Source organism: Mauremys mutica, chromosome 1, assembly GCF_020497125.1.
Source record: "Mauremys mutica isolate MM-2020 ecotype Southern chromosome 1, ASM2049712v1, whole genome shotgun sequence".
In the NCBI taxonomy this organism is placed as follows: Eukaryota; Metazoa; Chordata; order Testudines; family Geoemydidae; genus Mauremys; species Mauremys mutica.
In genome coordinates this window covers 327,459,097-327,478,870 of record NC_059072.1, presented here as the reverse complement: position 1 = coordinate 327,478,870, position 19,774 = coordinate 327,459,097, and the positions used below count along the sequence as shown (strand labels likewise).

General features: G+C 40.3%; 1 protein-coding gene across 1 annotated transcript in view; it reads left to right on the top strand.

Annotated features, from left to right (window-relative positions):
- ATM (ATM serine/threonine kinase) overlaps positions 1 to 19,774 on the top strand; it is a 111,929-nt gene that overhangs the window by 39,786 nt on the left and 52,369 nt on the right. The window contains exons 19-30 of the mRNA XM_045018371.1: positions 110 to 192; positions 297 to 452; positions 1,039 to 1,114; positions 1,632 to 1,762; positions 2,474 to 2,594; positions 8,015 to 8,191; positions 10,099 to 10,268; positions 10,566 to 10,812; positions 11,498 to 11,616; positions 13,590 to 13,716; positions 14,706 to 14,905; positions 18,341 to 18,515. Coding sequence (XP_044874306.1) covers positions 110 to 192; positions 297 to 452; positions 1,039 to 1,114; positions 1,632 to 1,762; positions 2,474 to 2,594; positions 8,015 to 8,191; positions 10,099 to 10,268; positions 10,566 to 10,812; positions 11,498 to 11,616; positions 13,590 to 13,716; positions 14,706 to 14,905; positions 18,341 to 18,515 — 1,782 coding nt within the window. The remainder of the gene's footprint in view (positions 1 to 109; positions 193 to 296; positions 453 to 1,038; positions 1,115 to 1,631; positions 1,763 to 2,473; positions 2,595 to 8,014; positions 8,192 to 10,098; positions 10,269 to 10,565; positions 10,813 to 11,497; positions 11,617 to 13,589; positions 13,717 to 14,705; positions 14,906 to 18,340; positions 18,516 to 19,774) is intronic.

The window sequence follows — 19,774 nt, the reverse complement described above, 5'->3', positions numbered from 1 at the left end:
TTGACATAAAGCATTTAACAGCCATTGAAAATGCTTATCCTTATTATTTTGTTTTAGTGTGTGTATATAAAAATATTACTAATGTGTTCTATTTTTAATTATGCCTTAGTATTTAGTCCTTTTGAAGGAACTCCCAACTGAAGAAAATTTGTTGCCAGAAGATGATCTTCTCCTGCTTCTCAAGCCTCTTTCGTAAGAAATAACATCAGTTATATATTAATAAAAATATTTTATTCAGCAGCTATCTGGTTTTTCTACTGTTTGGCTTCTAAAGCTATCTCTTTTTTCTTTCCCAGTGACGTGTGTTCCTTGTATCGTCGAGATCAAGAAGTTTGTAAAGCAATTCTAAATAATCTACTTCCTGCAGCAGTGGGGTTGGGCCAAGCCAACCCAAATGTTGAAGAAACAGGGGAAGTCCAAGGACAATTTTTAACTGTTGTGGGAGCATTTTGGTACATTTTATTTATTTTATGCAGTAATCTGTTTCTTGGCTTGATGGCTGATGACCTATTCAAGGTTGTGATGCTGCTGTGGGGCCAGCTGTCAGTAGTGCCATGAGTTTATCTAGTCTGTACACTTCTCCCACATGAATCTTTTTAGATACCAGTTCTATATTAAATTAGATCACAGATCCTCATAGCCACTAAGTGATAGTTTAAAGGCACGTTGAAAGGTAAACTTAGACCCAAACATCAATATGATGGGCAGTGATTTCTGAATCCTGAGTTTTTTAAATTCTGTAGTCCATTGCCAAGGTAATTAAATAGAATTCACTGAGAGAAAAAAGAGACAGTTCTCCTTGCTGGCTTTATAGCAGTAATTAACAAATGCTCTTCCAAGCAGTATTTATGATATTGATACACAAACAAGAAAATAAATAGTCCTTTAAAACTGGGGGAAAAGGTGCTTGCTAATCAGGTCAGAAGGATTACTTAAAGGCATCTAAGAATGAATTACAAAGAGCAGAGAGTAATGTCTTAAGACTTTTTTTTCCTGACATTAAGCTTGTAATAGGTATTTAAATGGCTTCTGTTTCAGGCACTTGGCAAAGGAAGGGAGATGTACGGCTCCAGTAAGAGTGGCCCTACTGAACTGCATGAAAGCCCTACTTGAGGTGAGCCATATTTTCCTATCTGATGTTAGTTTAGTACATTGATACTCAGATCTTAGTGGTTCAGCAGCCAAATTAGCGATCAACATTTCCCAAAAGAGCCACAGTAGTATGAATTAATTGTTTTATTTACTATAAGTACTATTCATATTTAAACTGTATGACGGTGAAATATTTTGTTTATATTTATATTAATTAATATATATTATTCTCGCAGCAAGTAAATTAATAACAGTGCAAATAAATAACTTAATTGGTTAATAACATAGTAAAAGCATCCAGATAGATTAATAACTTTAATGTCATGTGCTGCAAGGAGCCACAGGTAACATATTAAAGAGCCACTTTTGGCTCTTGAGCCACGGTCTGAGTATTACTGGTGTAGTAAGTGTAATACTCAATGTTTGCTTGAAAGTAGTGTAGAAAGAGCTACTGCATTCATCAGTATAACAAGTACATCCAGTGTTCATTTCTGTATAAATTCCATACATATTTAACAAGAGATGTTCATTTTCTTCAGGCTGATCCTCATTCAAATTGGGCTGTGCTTAATGTAAGAGATAAACATCTGCCTGTGAGTGATGCTTTCCCACATTTCCTCGCAGATAGCCACCATCAAGTTTGCATGCTTGCTGCAAAGTCAATAACCAGGTGATAACCTAGATCTTTTTGTAGTTTGTTTAGATAATTAAATCAGTGTATTTAAGGATAATAGACAGTTTTTCTCTTTTGCATGCTATGTAGCTACCCAAAGTTCTTAAAGATATAAAAACACCTGGCTGTCTTAAGGCAATGTGGCACCTTCCATTTATATTGACTAAGGTCTTCAAAACTTGTGTAAATTTGCAGTACTGTATGTTATAGTAAAGATTTGTGTTAAACTCATTGTGTGTAGACCCTTCATGTAGATATATTTATCTTCATGGAAAAAATAGACTAAGTACTGTAAATAATGTGATGCCTTGTGCTAGACAAGCAATGATTTTGTCCTTTGCCTAAATAAGGGAGCTTCTGAAGAACTCTTCACAAATATTAATGAATTTATCTTTGCAACGCTCCATGAGGTAAAGACAACAGTGACAGAGGAACAGATTTTGGGTCCATTGCTCCCTGGTTAACAGGGACTGGACACTTTCAAATGATTCCTCTCCCTGCCACCCAGCAAATGCTCATACTTCCATCTGAATATTTTTGGATGGAGGAAGGGTTGACTCAATACAAGGCCTTTGAAAAATGGGGACTCCAGACACCACCTTCTGCCCCTCAAAACAAAGAAATCCTAATATTTACCATGTAAAATATACACCAGTTCTGAAGATTAATTGTTAGGTTAAATAACTGTTGTCCGTGTTTTATTTTAAGTTTGTTCCAAGATATGAAACAGAGAGATTCTTCTGGATTACCAAAAGCTCTTCCTTTGAAGTTCCAGCAAAAGGCCTTTGAGAATGTATACCTCAGAGTTCAAGAAGGAATGAGAGAACTGGTAATAAGATCTAATTGTTAGCCATGTGTAAATGTTCAGGACCATATGCTTCATTTTCTTAGAACTTTGTCATTGCTAGAAGACTGTCATTTTTCAGGACTAGTGAAACAAGGGCAAAATATTTTCCTAGGCACCTCCCTTGTCACTCTCCTCTCCGTGCTACAAATGGTTTAAACCCTTTTAATGCTGCCATTTTCCAGACTGCTAGCCCTCTGAACAGGGCCGGCTCCAGGCACCAGCTAAAGAAGCAGGTGCTTGGGGCGGCCAATACCAAGGGGCGTCACATCTGGGCCTTCGGAGGCAATTCGGCGGCGGGTCCCTCAGTCCCTCTCAGAGCGAAGGACGTGCCTCTGAAGAGTGGAGTGGCGCGATCGCGCTGCCGCCGGTGGTTTTTTTTGTTTGTTTGTTTTTGGGGAGGGGGGAGGGTGGTTTGCCGCTTAGGGCAGCAGAAAACCTGCAGCCGGCCCTGCCTCTGAACAGGGCTGGCTCCAGGCACCAGCAAAGGAAGCAGGTGCTTGGGAAAGCCAATGGAAAGGGGTGGCACGTCCGGGTTTTCTGCGGCAATTTGGCAGCGGGTCCCTCAGTCCCTCTCTTCCTCTTTGAGTTGCCGCCGAAGAGGAAGAGAGGGAGGACCTGCCGCCGAACTGCCGCTGAAGAATGGAGCGGCACGATTGAGCTACTGCCAAAGTGCCGCGGACCGGCTTTCTCTTTTTTTTTTTTTTCAGCTTCGCTGCTTGGGGCGGCAAAAAAGCTGGAGCTGGCCCTGCCTCTGAATAATTTATTAATCATAATAATCCTGATTACAGTAGTCTAAGGATCAACCAAAAATGGAGTTTCATTGTACTAGGCACTGTACAGACACTTCATAGTAGACAGTCTCACCTCGAAGAGCTTACAATCTAAATATTTATGTGCCTATAGCTGTCCATAGCATTTGATTTCTAAATTTGGTGCACTTTAGATCTTCCTTTTATCTATCACTGACTGATTTAATATTTTATTATTAATAAGAAACATTATATAAGCATGTAGACAATTTTCTGTCTCTGTTTCCTTGGTGCACAGCCACTATTATGTGAAACATCATCTGGGATAAAAGCAGCTTTTCCATAAGGCAGCACTGTCAACCACTGTCGGCCTCTACAAGCTTTTCTAAAGACACTACCAGTGAATAGTTTCCGAGAAATGAGTTAGTGGTCTTAGTATAGTTACTACTAGACAGGTGCTCCCTTCAAAATGCACCACCACAATTGGCATACATTGGCACCCATGTGGGCTGTTTCAGAGGTCACTGTTTTGAATAAACAGTGAGGTTGAAATACTGTGTCATCTCCTGAGGTAGTTTCTTGAAGTCAGGGTTTTAGTTTATGGTATATGTCGTCTAGGGAGGCCTGCATCGCAGCTTTAGGCACTCTCGTAGGCATATATAAAAATAATAAAAAGCTTTGACAGTGGATGCAGGAGTGAGAATACATGATTGTTCTTCAAATGCTGGTCCTTGTGTGTATTCCACATGTGGGTAAGCCTGCATACCATGCACCTTAGTTTGGAGATTTCTAGCAAGTAGTGTCCATTGGTCTCCACATGAGCAGTTGCTACCGTGTTCTGAACTGAAGACTTAAAGGGCGGTGTGAACTAATACCTCTCCAGTCCTTTCTTATCACCACATGGCCTGAGTTGGAATCCTCTGTCCACAGATTTCTTTTTGCTTCTTTCTCTTAATGAGCCTGTAAATATATTGTGAATAGGTTTAGTATTTTATTGTAATATTTTAGCCTTAGCATAGTTAGTACAGCTTAGTTTTCTCCTTGCCTCGGGGTGTCTCTCCCCATGCACAAAGACTGTGCCCAGAGTCCTTGAGTTAAAGAACTGTGTCTCCTGCCCCTACTCCTTCACCAATGCTGTCCCTACTGTCTGGAAAAGGCACATACCTCAGCCAAGTGCAGCATTTGCTGCTCATTTCTCCCACCTGCAAAGCTCACCGGCTCCATCTGAGAAAACATCTGATGGAGACAGCTAGGAGACCCCTGTCTAATCCAGGCCAGGGAAACCCCTTTTTATATCAGCCTCAACCAATTACTAGTGCTCCTCTGAGCATTAACTCAGGAGTGGAAGCCAGAGCTGCTAAACCCAAGGAGTTGTCATCCAGGGCTTCTCATGAGAGTAAGGAGCACTCATAAACATAAGGACAGATCTCCTTCTAGGAGAAGGGATTCCTCCCCAACTGTGTCCAAATCGGGTTGGTCCTAAGGAATTAGGCTTACTTAACCGTCTGGCCATGAGGGCAAGGCATGAAGGAAAAAGGATCCTCTGGTACCAGTGCCTGTTCCGGCTCCTAAGCCTGAGGATCAGCACCCACCAACACCATCTAAGAGTTCACATATAGACTCTTCAGTGGTACAGTACCATCTCATCCCTGTAAAACCTGCCATCCGTGATGACTATAGAGGTGCCAGATCCATTGATCCTGACTACTGTAATGCCCCAGACTCCAGGACAGACTGAAATTTATACCTCACCTGTGGATATCTTCTTCCTTCCTTATCCTCAGTCTCCTCTTCTTTTGGGTCTGACCGTTCTGAAAGACATTGTCACTCCAGAGGAGGAAACTACTCCAAGGAGACAAGGACATTCCCCTTGTCACCCCTTAAGATGGAGCCTTCATCCATCAGTACTGACAGCTATGCTGGTGGAATGGGAACTGGCCTTCTCTTCAGAGGAGTTTGAGGTTTCAGGAGATCCTTCACCCCCACGTAGGGAGGTGAGTCTGGACAGATACTTAAGAAGATCCAGTGTCCATCCTCCACCACAATACGACTACCCAAGGGACTGATAACAACTGGTCGACCCTTCCTACTGGCCCAATTATGGCTCATGGGATCCCTACAGTAGACATCCTGGCTCCACCTGTGCGACCCACCATACGACTCCCATGCAACACCTACAGTCTCCATTGGAGCATGAGATAGAGGAGATTGAGCCGGATCCACAGGTACTGATAGGTATTTCATCTTCCTTACCAGAAGATGCAATTGCCCCATCTTTTCCATCTCCACCTGGTGACCACAGGCAATATCAGGAGCTTCTGCAGAAAGTGGCGTATGATCTCCATATTCCAATAGACGTAGTCCAGGATACCCAGCATTGTCTCCATGACATTTTACAACCTCCTGGTCACAGTAGGATGACCTTCCCAGTACAGAGGCCATCATGGAACTAGCAGAGGTGATCTGACACACTCTGGTCTCTTGCACCCCCACCGTGAAAGGACTGAGAGATGCTATTTTGTATCAGCTAAAGGAGCTGAGTTCCTGTTCCTTTTTATACATCCAGCACCCAACTCCCTGGTGGTGCAAGAAGCCACTGAGTGGCCTAGATTACAACATCTCAAGGCTACACTGACAGGTAAGGATTCAAAATGACTTGATCTGGGGAAGAACACTCTAAAAGTTTTCAGTTCCATATTGCTAACTATCAAGCTTTGTTAGCAAAATATTATTTCAATCATTATGTGTGGGTTTTGGACTTTAAGAACAAACTCTCTCAAGAAAACAGAGCCCAATTCCAGGCCTTCATTGAGGAAAACTAACTAGTGGCCAGAATGTCCCTTCAGGCTGCAGTGGATGCAGTTGATACTGCGTCTAGAGGGATAGCCACAGGCATAGCCATGAGGCGTGAGTCTTGGCTGCACTCCTTGAGGTTTCTAATGGAGGTTCAAAATATCATAGAGGAGTTGCCTTTTGAAGAGTCTAGCTTATTCAGCAAGAAGCTGGATGAGTCCCTACTCTTGCTGTAAAACAGCCCCCCACTTCTTGGTCATTTACAACCCAGCTACCTGGAACTCCATCCATACATTCACAAAGCATTACACATTAGTTCAAGCCTTCTCTGCATAGGCAGCTGTTGGGACTGCAGTATTAGAAGCATCTATACCAACTACGTCTTTGACACTCCTCCCTCTCCCCCATTCCCCCATTTAAATACTCCTTGTTAATCACCCACATGTGGAATACATATAGGGACCAGCACTTGAAAAAGAAATGCAGGTTGGTTACTTGTAACTGGAGATTCTTCCAAGGTATGTAGTCCCTATCTGTATTCCACTAGCTGCCCTCCTTCCCCTGTGCTTCAGATCTTATCTGATTTGCTGTAAGAAGAGGAACTAGAGAGACATCAATCCACACTACCCCTTATGCCCTCAGTTCTTAGCATGAAGAAAACAACTGCACATGTGTAGACCAACGGACACTACTTGCTAGAGATCTCCAAACTCAGGTGCATGCAGTGGCGTAGCCAGGTGCAAGGAACAGGGGGAGTGATTAAAAAAAAAAGGCGCCACCCGCTGCAGTGCTTTTACTCACCCGGCAGCGCTCTGGGTCTTCGGTGCCGGGACCCTCACTCACTCTGGGTGTCTTTGGCGGCACTGAAGGACCTGCCACCGAAATGCCGCTGAAGACCCATGGAGCGAGTGAAGGTTCTGCTGCCAAAGTGCTGCCAAAGACCCGGCGCGCCACCAGGTGAGTAAAATAAAAGCATCGCAGTGGGTGACGCCTTTTTTTATCACTCCCCCGGGTGAGTACAGAGGCGCCAGGAAATTGACAAGGCACCACTTGTGCTCAGTGGGGGAGCAGCCACTGCTCTCCTTCCCCCCTAGCTATGCTACTGGGTGCATGGTGCACATGTGTGGCCATCTGTGGAATACAAATAGGGACCACACATCCTAAAGAACCTCCAGTTACAGCTAAGTAACCTCAATTTTATGCAGCTGCTTTGAGAGGTACATAGATGATAAAAGAGAGAACATTTTTCTCTCTTTCTTTCCAGAGATTGTGCCCAGGAATGCTGTATTTATGTAGTGTAAAAACAAAGGGCTTAAATTTTCATAAGAGAAATAGTTCTAGTGTTCAGTGCAGTAACTTTCACAAACCCAAAATTTGCTTCTAAAAATTACAAGATGGGGAGAATTAGAGAAAGGGATAAGCTGCATTCATGCTGTAGGATAATTGGAATTCCGTTGAGGGATATCCATGCAGTTTTCTCCCTCGCATCCTTCATTTTTTCTTCTTCTTTCCCACCACACGGTGGCTTCTTGACTTTCCTTCCAATTTTTAAGGATCCTTCCTTTTTTTCTTTGTTTTAGCATGTTATTCCCAAGCTCAAATTACAATCACCGGCCTTTTAAGTAAGGTGATTGCATAAGACTGATTTGATAGCTCAGCAGCACTGTTCCATAGGAGGGGAGAGATGGCAGTTGAATTGCTAAGCCATCCATTCCCTTCCTCTTATGTATCTCAGAAGCTCAACATACTGCCTCCATTGTTATAAAGGGTGTTTTTAGTTTAAAAAGTTTTAGCTCATGTAAGAGTTCAGAGGCTCCCATTTAACATTCTTAACAATTATTTCATTCTTAATTGACGAAGGCACGTGGTGGCATGAGCCCTGAAGACCTGTTGGATGAGCAGTGTAATAGAAGAGCAGTTCTGCTGATGCTGATAACCATGGTTTTATGTTGCAGTCCTGTGTGTGAAAAGCAGGCTTTGTTTGCTATTTGCCAGTCTGTGAAAGAAAATGGATTGGAGCCTCACGTTATAAAAAAGGCAGGTATACAAGAGAAATGCTTCTTACAGTTAGGTTATAAATTATACAAGTAAAGCAGAGTTGTAGTGTGTACCTTTTATTTTAAATTGAATTGATTGATAGTTCTGTTACACCTCACTCTGAGTTCGGCTCCTGTACGGCCACAGTTTTTCAGATTAATATGGTGAAAATTATCCTTTATGGTTCTTTTAGATTGGGAGACTCTTAGGAGCACACGAAAAACGAATACAGTGACCACAAACACAGTGACATGTAACAGTCTTGGTTGTATTATAACTTATAGTCATATCTTACACTCATATAATGTCTACACAACCTGAGAGATCTGAAGCAATAGCCCAAGATATTGTAGTCTCTGATGGATTTCTCAAATGGTGGTCATTGATAGAGGGGGTCTTTCATCGGTGTCTTTCCACTTTTACCTAACCAAGGAACCTCATTTATATCTTTGTTCTGACCACACGTAACACCTTATTCATATGCATGATGTTTCCAACCTTTTTTTCCTTATCTGTACTTCCATATCCCACAAATTTTGGGGTGCCTCACTTTCCATAGGTTGTTCTCTTAGTTCCCCTTTTCCTTATTAGCATCCTATTAATGTTTACATCAGCCTGTTTCCTGGCTAACCTGCGGTCAGAACAGAACTTGGTGTGATGTTACAGCCAGGTGTCTTGCGGTCTACTGCAGTCTGTTTTTCCTTAACATCACTTATTGGCACATCTTTTACAGTAAACTTGTGGTCTTATTGGCATAGAGTCAATCTTAGATCACCCACTCATGGCAAGTCTCCTTATGCCTGCAGCCTCGTGTGGCTAAGCTAAAATCTTACAGGCCCCAGCCTGTAGGCCTTGCATTACAACCATGCCTTGCTTATATACCTAATATGCATTCATTAGTCCTAAATACTTGTCAGTCTTATACTTCTAGAATCCTGTATTACATCTATACCTACAACTGAAATCTGTTTAGCAAAGCTTAATGATATAGGAAATAACAAATGAACTGACCATAACACTAGATAACACAATGATAAATAAACTAAGTGTCTACAAGTGCTATAAAGGGTATTTAGTTAATGCTGAAAATTTTTACAGCTCTTTCATTGTACGCAAACAGACTGGCTGATGTATCTTTTTTACTTATTAAAATACCTCAGTGATGTTTTTAACAGTTTCTAGTGTTACAATAAAGAATATGCAATAATTCTAAGGTTAACATTTTTGAGATAACTCCTGTATTTTCATGGACATCTCTAAACTATAACCAGGATCATGCACTGTAAATATTTTTGCCAGGGATAGTGGAACCAGGCAGGTAAGGGAGGCTAGGGCCCCCCCAGTGGAAATATTATGGGGGCTCTGTCCCTGCATAAATTCACACATGTCCAGGGGGGCAGGGAGGAGGTGAGAGCAGAATCCAGAGGTGCTGGAGCTGCTTCCACAAAGCCTAAGATTGTTTTGGGGAGCAGGGACAGGGACCTTCTGGGGCTCAGGCCAGGCATCAGGGAATGGGATCCAGAGGGGCTGGAACAGGCCTGGAAAGGATCTGGCTTGCCTCCCCTGACCCCGTCAGCTGAGTCTCACTGCCTCACCTCATTCCCTCTGCATTCCCCACCCCTCTTTGCAGGGGCTGTCTGCCTCCTCCCACCCTAAATTTTAGACCAATTAAAGATGCTCACAACCAAACAAAGTAAAGTCAGTTTTTCCATACGCAAAACATGTAAAATGATAAGATCTGTCTACTGAAAACTGCATACTATGTACTAATTAGAAGTTGAATGATATAAATACTATTAAAAGAGCAAAAAGATGTTAGAAGGGGAGGCTTGGAGACGTAACTGCTCGGTGTGCTGCAGCACAACATATATGCTGCATGTTATCTCACAGTCTTACTTATTGCACAGGTTTTGGAGAGAGTATCGAACATTTTTGGCTATAAAAGTATAGACGGCTTCATGACTTCCCAATTAGACTATCTGGTGCTGGAGTGGCTGAGAATGAAAGATAGTGGATATAGCCTATCTGCTTTTCCTTACATTGTTTTGAACTACTCTAGCCTTGAGGAGTTCTACAGGTAGGTTTATAAATAAAATGTATGTGAAATCAGTTTAAACTAGATATCTCAAGTATCAAAATAATGTAATTTTGCTTCTTGTACTGTAAGATTTTGCTTTAGAAGGCGTGTAGTTAAGTCTTTAAAATTAATTCCATGTATCATGTCTATTACCTGCTATAATGCTGGAGATTTATTTTATAGATATAACTAGACAGTCATACAACAGATCAACTATATTATATTTAAAAGGTAGGGTATTTCAAAAATCCCCTTGTAATTCAAGGACAATTTGGAAATATTTTTGCTTACCTTTAGGTCTTGTTATAAAGTTTTGGTTCCACACCTGGTGATTAGAAGTCAGTTTGAAGATGTGAAATCTATTGCTAACATGATTGAAAAAGACTGGCGGCAGCTTCTAGCAGACTGCTTTCCAAAGATTCTTGTAAATATCCTTCCCTATTTTGCCTATGAAAGCCATGGAGATAGTGAAATAGCACAACAGAGAGATACAGCTTATAAAGTCTACGACATGCTTAAGGATGAAAGCTGCTTAGGAAAACAGGTACCTATTTTAATGTACTTTGTTTCCTTTATAAATGCATAAACCATGGTGGATGACTTGTAATGGACTTGAGGAGAAAATAGTAAGTAATAGGTCAGATAATTCAGGTCTTCAAATAAGGATATGTTGTAATAAGGTAAGTCAAAGTTTGATATTTTTATTCTGAATCTTTCAAGTAAGGTCAACTGTGCTGTTTTAAAGCCACAATGTCAACTGGAAATCTAATATGAAATCAAAATATGAATTAAAAGTTGTTATGCTTTTGCAATCACATTTGCCTATTTTTAAAACATTTTTTCTCTCTGATTCTCTGTGAAGCCTTCTCCCATCCCCCCCCAACAGGAGCATTGACGATTCATGGGAACCTATGACTATACATAATGTTATGTCAAATGCAGAATGTAAAGAAACTGAAAATATAGAGAAACATTTAATCTATGGTGAATCTTAGGTGTTGTAATTACAGTTGGTAAAACATTTCTAGAAAGAATTGTGATTTCTAAGTTGATTGTGTCCCTTTAATTTTAAGATGGACAACTCAAAGGATAAGTAGGTAGCCCAGACAGAAGAAATAAAAGTTACCTCAGAAAAACACAAATTGAAATTGAGCCCTTCAGAGTTAAAATATATCCTTATTAAAGCTGTTCATATGAAAACATTAAATGTATCTAATGTTGTTTTCTAGCAGATTGACAATTTATCTCACAGTAATTTGCCAGAGATTGTGGTGGAGCTGTTGATGACCCTGCATGAGCCAGTCAACACCAAGATAGGAGAAGGAGCTGATCTAAGTAAATTTACAGGGTATGTAGATATAGATTTTTAGAAGATGTATTTCATACCTTTTTACTTATGTACAACATTTTGCATATGTGTGGGGTGTGTGCATCCCAGCATATGCTCTCAAAATTTCTTCTAGGATTTCAAGAGAGCAAAACAGAAGAGTGGGTATCTCAGTTCAGAGAGATGTATTACCCCTCTCGTTCCATAGTCTCAGTGAGGATGGAAGACACACCTCTGTTAAGGGTTTGGCTGGATCCAAATAACTTTTGACTCAGCTCTTGCATGGGATGGTCTTAGTCCCATCTTCAGCTCATGAATATATAATCTTGTATATGCATCTTCAACAGGGTTGTAAATCTTCAACTTTGTGGTTATATTGTTTTTGTCTTTGGAGCGGGAAATTCTCAGAACATCTCTCAACTTGATTTTAACTTTTTTATTCATTTTATTTTCTGAGATTCCTTTAATTCATCAGTGTTTAATAAGATATGAAATGTTCTTTCTCAAATGAGTCCAAACACTCCTATTTTCTATATTAAAATCAGATTTTAAAATAATCTTTTTAAACTTAAATTATTCCTAGAGAATTTTTAAATACAAGTGGTCACCTTTTGCGATCCTAGGAAAACAGTTTCTTCCCATCCTTTAATAAGGGGGAGAGGTTCCGTTCTTTGAGAAGACACTTATTGGTGTTCAAACTGTTCTCAAGATTACAATCTACAGTAGCAATTAAAGACTCCTACCAAACACACTATGCAAATCAAATATCACAATAACATTTAGATATATTTTTCTAACATGGTATAGAATATTACGGCAAAATAGAAGTTATAAAGCTTAATTCCAGAGTCTATACAAAGTGACCTGGAGGTGCTGAGTACAATTTTATGGCCATCATTCTTCATGATGCTTTTCATACCTGTCACTTACTGAGAAAAAGCAGAGTTTTTGTGGGAGTTTCTGTAGTGAGACTGAACATTTTATTTAATAAACTCAAGCATGTAAGCTATTATTCTCCAAGAATCATGTATGTGTATAAAGTTACTGTATCTTCTGAAATTCAGCAAAGGCAAAGAGCAGTTTGTAATAAATTATATTTTATTAATTACCATTTCTGCATAGTATTGAGGTTTATTTCCCCTCCTCCCCCCTCAGTTTCTAACATTCTGTGTAGTTTAGGCACTGGATATTTGAATGAGATTGCTGTTTGCCATATTTCTCCCTGACAAGCATTGGCTAGTTCTCTTAGTTCTTTTTCATTCAGGACTGGACTGGGAGCAGGGCTGTCATTTTAGAGGATTTTCAGCTATAAAACTCTATTGTTTACAGGTGCTCTGCTAAAATTCCTCACTGGCTGACTTCAGGGCATGCTGAAAGATTTATTTATTTCATTTGACCTGCTTTTCCATGTTGACTGTTTCTGGGCCACCCAGCCCTTTGCTTTTGAATCTGCTACCCTTCTGTTTTCTTTATTCTTCTCAATTTGTGCTTGACCCCTTTATGATTGGGGTAACATACACGATGACTGTGATTTATTCTTATGAATTACATTTTTACCAGGTCTGGGAGTGGATTTGGCTGATTGGCTTGTATTTAATTTAATGTTTTTTGTATTTTGGTGTTTGGTGCTTCGCTAACATGCAAAAGGCATCCTACAATTGGATTAAACAAAACAAGTGCAAGTATTTCCCTATAGAAAGGAAGTCTTTGTTATATTTGGGGATTACATCTCGTTTTATTTGCAGTTGTTAGTTTGCTGGGAAATATAATTCTCCACTTACTGCTGAAAATATTACGGTTATGTAAGAAGAATGTGTACTTTGCTATATTTATTCACACTAGTTACTATATAGCAGTTTTTTCTTGCCTTATCAGGGTGAAACCAAATCAGCAATGCAACATGTTATATATGCATCCATTTAAAGCGTCCATAACCTTGATCTCTGAATAAGTTTTTGAAAGTCTTGTCTGACTGTATTTTTTAATTCATTCAGGGAACTGGACCCTGCTCCTAATCCTCCTCATTTTCCATCTTATGTGATCAAGGCAACCTTGGATTATATTAGCAGTTGTCATAAAACCAAGTTAAAAAGTATTGTAGCTGTACTTTCTAAAAATCCTGTAAGTATGTGATTTTGCCTTTTTGTTCATTGTTAGAAGATTTCCTTTTAATTATATTTATTTTTTATTTGTAAATTGTCAGTGCATGCCAACAAAGAAAAAACTTTCCAATATAATTTTAGGGAATCTCCTTATGTTTCTATTAGCAGCAGAAAAAAGACACATATCCCAAAATTAAAGACAACAGTAACTTTATGAATGTTACACGCATGAAAGATTAGTTTAAAAAAAAAGTGAAAGAAAGACAGGGCCACAGTTTTAAAAATAAATCAAGTTGGGGAGGGATTTATGTACACTAAATAAAACTTTGTAGGTTAGATTCACATTATTTCTGTCACATACTAGCTAAAGAATTACATCAGATCATGATACAGTATATTTAAGTATAAATAATTACTCCCCCTGCTGACAGTGTGGACTTCTACATCCTTATGCTTAGACATGTTTGCTTCACACGAAGTATGACTGTTCTCCTTAATGTTGTTTATAGATTGGAGAAAAACATACTAATATTTAGTTGTTTTACAACTAAATGGGGGAATATATGTTTCCAGAATGTAGCATAGCCATGCACAAATTCACAAAAGCTCTGCATATATTATTTTTTTTTGTGCCTATATACTTTTTACTATATGTATGTGTTCTGTTAAAACAATCTTGCATTTTTACACTGGGGTTTTTTTTAAAATCAGTGATGAAAACTGCCTTCAGTGCTTTGTTTTCAGGAAAACAAAAAGCAGTTTTTTGCACAAAGTCATGGAAACTAAAATTAGAAGGAACCTGTAGGAATATCCAGTCTGCACCCCCATTCCTTGTACGACTGGTCTCTACAGTGCATTTTCTAGCATTTTGAAATAAACGTGCATTTATATATGACTCAGAAATACAAAACTTGTCGTATATTTACATTTTTTCCTAAAGTTAAAATAACTTAATTTTGCTGTTATATGAGAGGCGGCTTTTCACTTGGTGTTTTCATTCATTTTCAGGATTCATTCCAGAAAATCCTACTAGCCATTTGCAAACAGGCATCTGATACAAACAATATTTACAAAAAACACAGGATTCTTATAATTTATTACTTATTTGTTAACTTGTTACTTAAAGAGATAAAGGATGGTTTAGGAGGAGCATGGGCTTTTGTTCTTCGAGATATAATATATACCCTGATTCACTACATCAACAGCAGGTAAATACATGATTGTCTTCTAGTCCTTCCTTTTTTGCCTTCTCACTGTTATCCACATATTTTAGAATCATAGATTATTAGGGTTGGAAGGGACCTCAGGAGGTCATCTAGTCCAACCCCCTGCTCAAAGCAGGACCAATTCCCAACTAAATCATCCCAGCCAGGGCTTTGTCAAACCTGACCTTAAAAACCTCTAAGGAAGGAGATTCCACCACCTCCCTAGGTAACCCATTGCAGTGCTGTAACCTATTCCAGTGCTAGTACCACTAGTAGCTGTTATACCATCTATGTAGAAGCTAGTGTAAAACTGATGTTAGTGTCACACTAGGGATTGATTATAGGTAGGGTGACCATATTTCCCTATGCTGAATATTGGACACCTGATAAAATTACTTGAACATAAGAACATAACATAAGAACGTAACAGTGTTGAAAGGCAGCTAACACCTCCAGGCTGCTGCTGGCCACTGAAATAACCCAGCTGCCTCCTATCCCCTGGCTACAGCGCAGGCTGGAAGGGGTTAAGCCCTTTAGGATGCATTGTACACCAGGGCCCAGGGAACCTGACTGCAGGGGCTTTAACGAAACCAGCCAGAGAGGTGGCTCAGCAGGAAAATGTGCCTAGGGGACGGAGCAGCCCCACACTCCCTGGGGGCAGGACCAGGGGAGGCAGGTGAAGAGGGTGCTAAGCCCCTGCCCGGGGGGCTGCTGTGGAGCCTGCAGGGTCATGGCATGACCAGGCTGGAAATCACTTCCCCCGCTCCACTCCAGAGCTTAGGTGAGGGGCAGAGAGGCTTTCCCATGACAATGCTGCACGGGGCTTTGGCACATGCAGGGCTTGTCTCCTCCTGGCCAGCGTCCTGGGCTGGAGGGTCTTGGACTTTCCCTGGGCGCCGGCCCAGCCAGAGGCAGTGGGGGAACGAAGGAGCCTGCCGGCCAGGCTGCTGGTGAACTGAGCACTCCATCCAGGGGCTAGTTCTCCTCACAGCACTGGGAGCAGGATGGGCCCTGGCTAGGGAGATACGGAGGAGCAGCAGGGTTGCTGGGGTGAAGGGACAAAGCAGGGAGAGGACAGCAAGAGGGGAAGCACATAAAGGGCCAGTGGGTGGGCAACAGAGGCAACATGTAGCCAGCCGCTGCCTGGCGCCTGCCCGCCACCGCAGCTCGCAGCATGCAGCCAGTGTCAGCCAGAAACAGGGTGGGGAATGGGGCCCTACTGGCCGAGAGCTGGCGCACAGCAGGGGCTGCGCTGAGGGACCAGCAGGGGGAGCAGCCGCCCCCACACACTGCAGCTTTGCCCCGCCACCATCCTTGCACACCTACCCCTGTCGTTAGCCACTGGACCCCCCACTCATTGCTCAGGCGGCTGGCAATCAGGGATCCAGCCAGCAGCAGGACCCGCCACTTCTGATGTGGGGGAGAGAGAAAATACGGGACAGTGTACCTGTTTTTAAGAAAAAGTTGGACACCTGCAGGAGGGCCTAAATATGGGACTGTCCCTTTAAAAACAGGACATCTGGTCACCCTAGTTATAGGTCTTCTTCCCTGAGCACAGCCCTATTTATTGGACTATGGAAGATGGGTCTTTTTGTTGAATTTCAGTCTCTTGTAGGCTGACTTCCCTGGACATTTTGATCATTTAAATGTTAGTAAATCTGTTGAGTATATGGCTCGAAATGACACACAACTTCGCAACAAAAACTAAAATTTGCTACTTGATACCAAAGCAAAGTTAATCAGAAAACAGCCAGTATTATGAAATCACCTTCATTGTGAACATAACATTTGGTAAATCTCCTCTTCTGCCTTTTTCTGTAAAGCTTCCAATGTTGCTACTCCAAGGAATGTTTGAGATTGCAATGCTGTCTGCTAATATAACAAAGTATAAGGGTATTTCACTAACCCAGAATATTATTCAGATCATTGAAATTTTTTATAGTCTAGTCTTCAACAAATCCTGCTTTCTTATTCATTTGTCTCTGAATTCTTTCTCTGCCCACCACTTGCCCTGTTTAAACAGTACTCTCCCGTTCCCCATGATGTCAGTCTATTAACTTCCCTTCTGTCGACTTCTCAACTTTTACTCTGCCTCCTTTTCTTCACCCACTAACTCTCTTCTGCCACCACGTTAGCTTCTTTAATGCCCTGGCTTTACCTCTACTCCTGCACCCCAACAGCCTTTGGAGAAAGCTCTGTGACTATTATAACTTCTGTTTTGTTTATTCTCTGTCTGCCCTCTTCCTTGATAAATAACATGATTTCTTCTCCCTCATGAACTCCTACACTGCTTACTCGCACAAGTTTGCAAGCTTAGACCTAAATTCTGTGACAAGGTCTCTGCAGTCTGCTGCACAGCTTCCATTAAATTTAAAAATAGAGAATATGAACCAGTTAATTCTGAAAGTGAATAAATTATCAGTACAGTAGCCCATAATATTTATTTTACACTTTTCCCACATTTTCAATTTTTAATATCTGCAGATTTTTGTGTTGACAACATATAACTTCATTGTAGAGGCTAAGGGTTAAGCAGGAGGTTTTAGCAGGTGAGTAGGGAACAGCTGATGCTTTTGGCAACTGAGGAGGTGAGGAAAGCAATTTGGTATTATGGGACTAAACACATCATTTGGATGTTTCAGCTAAAATGGTCAAGAGTGCAATAATTTAAATTGCTATCTTTAGATTTTAGAGGGAACAATCTGTAGTGATGAATGAGTCAATTAACATTGTTTTGGGTTGTCTGCACATTCAGAAAACGATCACCATGTCAGCTTAAACTCAGTTTACATTTGGCATGATTATCTTCAAATCTATAAAGGCTAGAAGCATATATATTTGTATTTAGTGATAGCTTAGTCTGGAATTTTCAAAGGGCCCTAAGAATTTCAGTGAGAGTTGGGTGCCTTAACTCCCATAGACTGTCTAGATTCTAGAGTATGGTTCTGTGATGTGACAAATTCAATATATTGTGGCAGATTCCACAGGAATACAGGAGCTGTTATAACAGCACATCCACTACACAAGAGGGAGGATGTGATCAGAGAATTCCCCACTCAAGTGCTCCTTACAACAAAATCCATTACCTTTAATGTGTGGCAGCCTATATACTTTTTTTTTCCTCCGTAGAGGAGGAGATCTGTTTCTTTTTCACTCTTGTTTGACTCTGTTGAATTAAACCATATTGACAGTGGCTAAATTTAGCATATGTAACAATGATGGAAGGACTTGGGGATTTGGTACTATTCAATCCAGAAATCTAAATCCCTGTGATGATTGGGTCAACCATTTTAAGACTGAAATCACTGCCTTTTAAATATGATGTAGATATGCTCCCTCCCCCATTTCTCCCTGTCATGCAAAGGGTTAGTACTTTGACAATGGAAATATTTGTTTTTTTAATTTAATTGCTCACACTTTTTTCCCCCCCCGTGGCAGACCCTGTCTTGGCAGAGACATGTCCATGCGCAGCTTTTCTCTCTGCTGTGACCTTCTAAATCATGTTTGCCATGCAGCAGTCACATATTGTAAGGATGCCCTCGAGAATCACCTTCATGTTGTGGTTGGAACGCTAATACCTCTCGTCAGGGACCAGCCTGAAATTCAGAAGCAGGTAGCTTTTCAGAAGATGCACTCATTGCTTTTCTTTATTATATGCCTCCTGGCTTTTGTAGTTAGTTCAAGTCAACATTTTTATAACTAATACTTCTATCTGTGTTTTAAACATAATGTTTAGTCACCTTTTTCTATATCCTCTAGGGTTACAACACAGATTTTTTCATTTGTTACCAGTTGTCAGTTATTTCATAAGATTTTTTAATGGCCTTTTTCACGAAGAAAAGTACAGCTTTTACTACATTTCTGCTTCTTAGACATCTTTTGTTTAGCCCTGTAGCACAAACCACTATTGAAGGGAAATATATGGACAGAACTTTACTTCAGATATAGATGTGTATAGACTGCATTTTTCTATGTAGATATGTTGTTAGCGTAGGTCAGGGGTAGTCAGTTATTTTTTGCCAAGTTCCACATTTCTTGGTCAAGGTCCAGACTCCAGAGAAAATAATGATAAGTAAATAAAAAGATTTCAGGGTCCGTTCAAAAGTGTCTGGTGGTCCAGATTTGGCCTGCGGTCCACCTACTGACTACCCCATGTCTAGATATTTCAGACTGGCAAATATTCAGTTCTGTGTTTTGGTTGCTTAGTGGCTTTAAAGCAAACTATCAGTAAAGGTGCATTTGCATCTCCATAGTTAAGGTTATTGCAGCACTTCTGCTCTCCAAACCCTGTATTTTAGGTTTGTGCCTTCCTGTAAAATTGTCCTTTTTGCTGAAATTTAGCATACAAGTTCTTGGTCAACGGAGAGAGCTGTATTGTTGTTGTCTGCACAGTTTTGTTTATATTTAAGGATTGTCATGGCAATAAATTGGGAAAATTACAGATTTGTCAAGGCAAAAAATACAGCCCATGATTTAGCTGAAAAAAAAAAAGCCTAAGACAACAGCACAATTTTTTTTCCAAATATAATATGTGATTATTTAATTAAAATGTACCAAAACCACAATAAATTCATTCAAATACGAAAATCCCAATACACATAGAATGTTAACATAACTCATATAAATAATTCTATGTCTTACTATAATAAAGCATATTATAAATTCCTAAATGACATGGCTTTACAGCTCTCCTGTCATCTTATATCTTTATATAAAATACAGGAACCTCTGCAGAAGCACTGTATATTGGTAATTTTTAGGCTAATGGCACCAAATTTGTTACACTTGGGTCACTTTTGGAAGAATTTCTTTGCACTTAGAGAGCTTAGCAACTTAATTTTAAAAAATATTTAAAGGAGTTCTGCAGTGGAC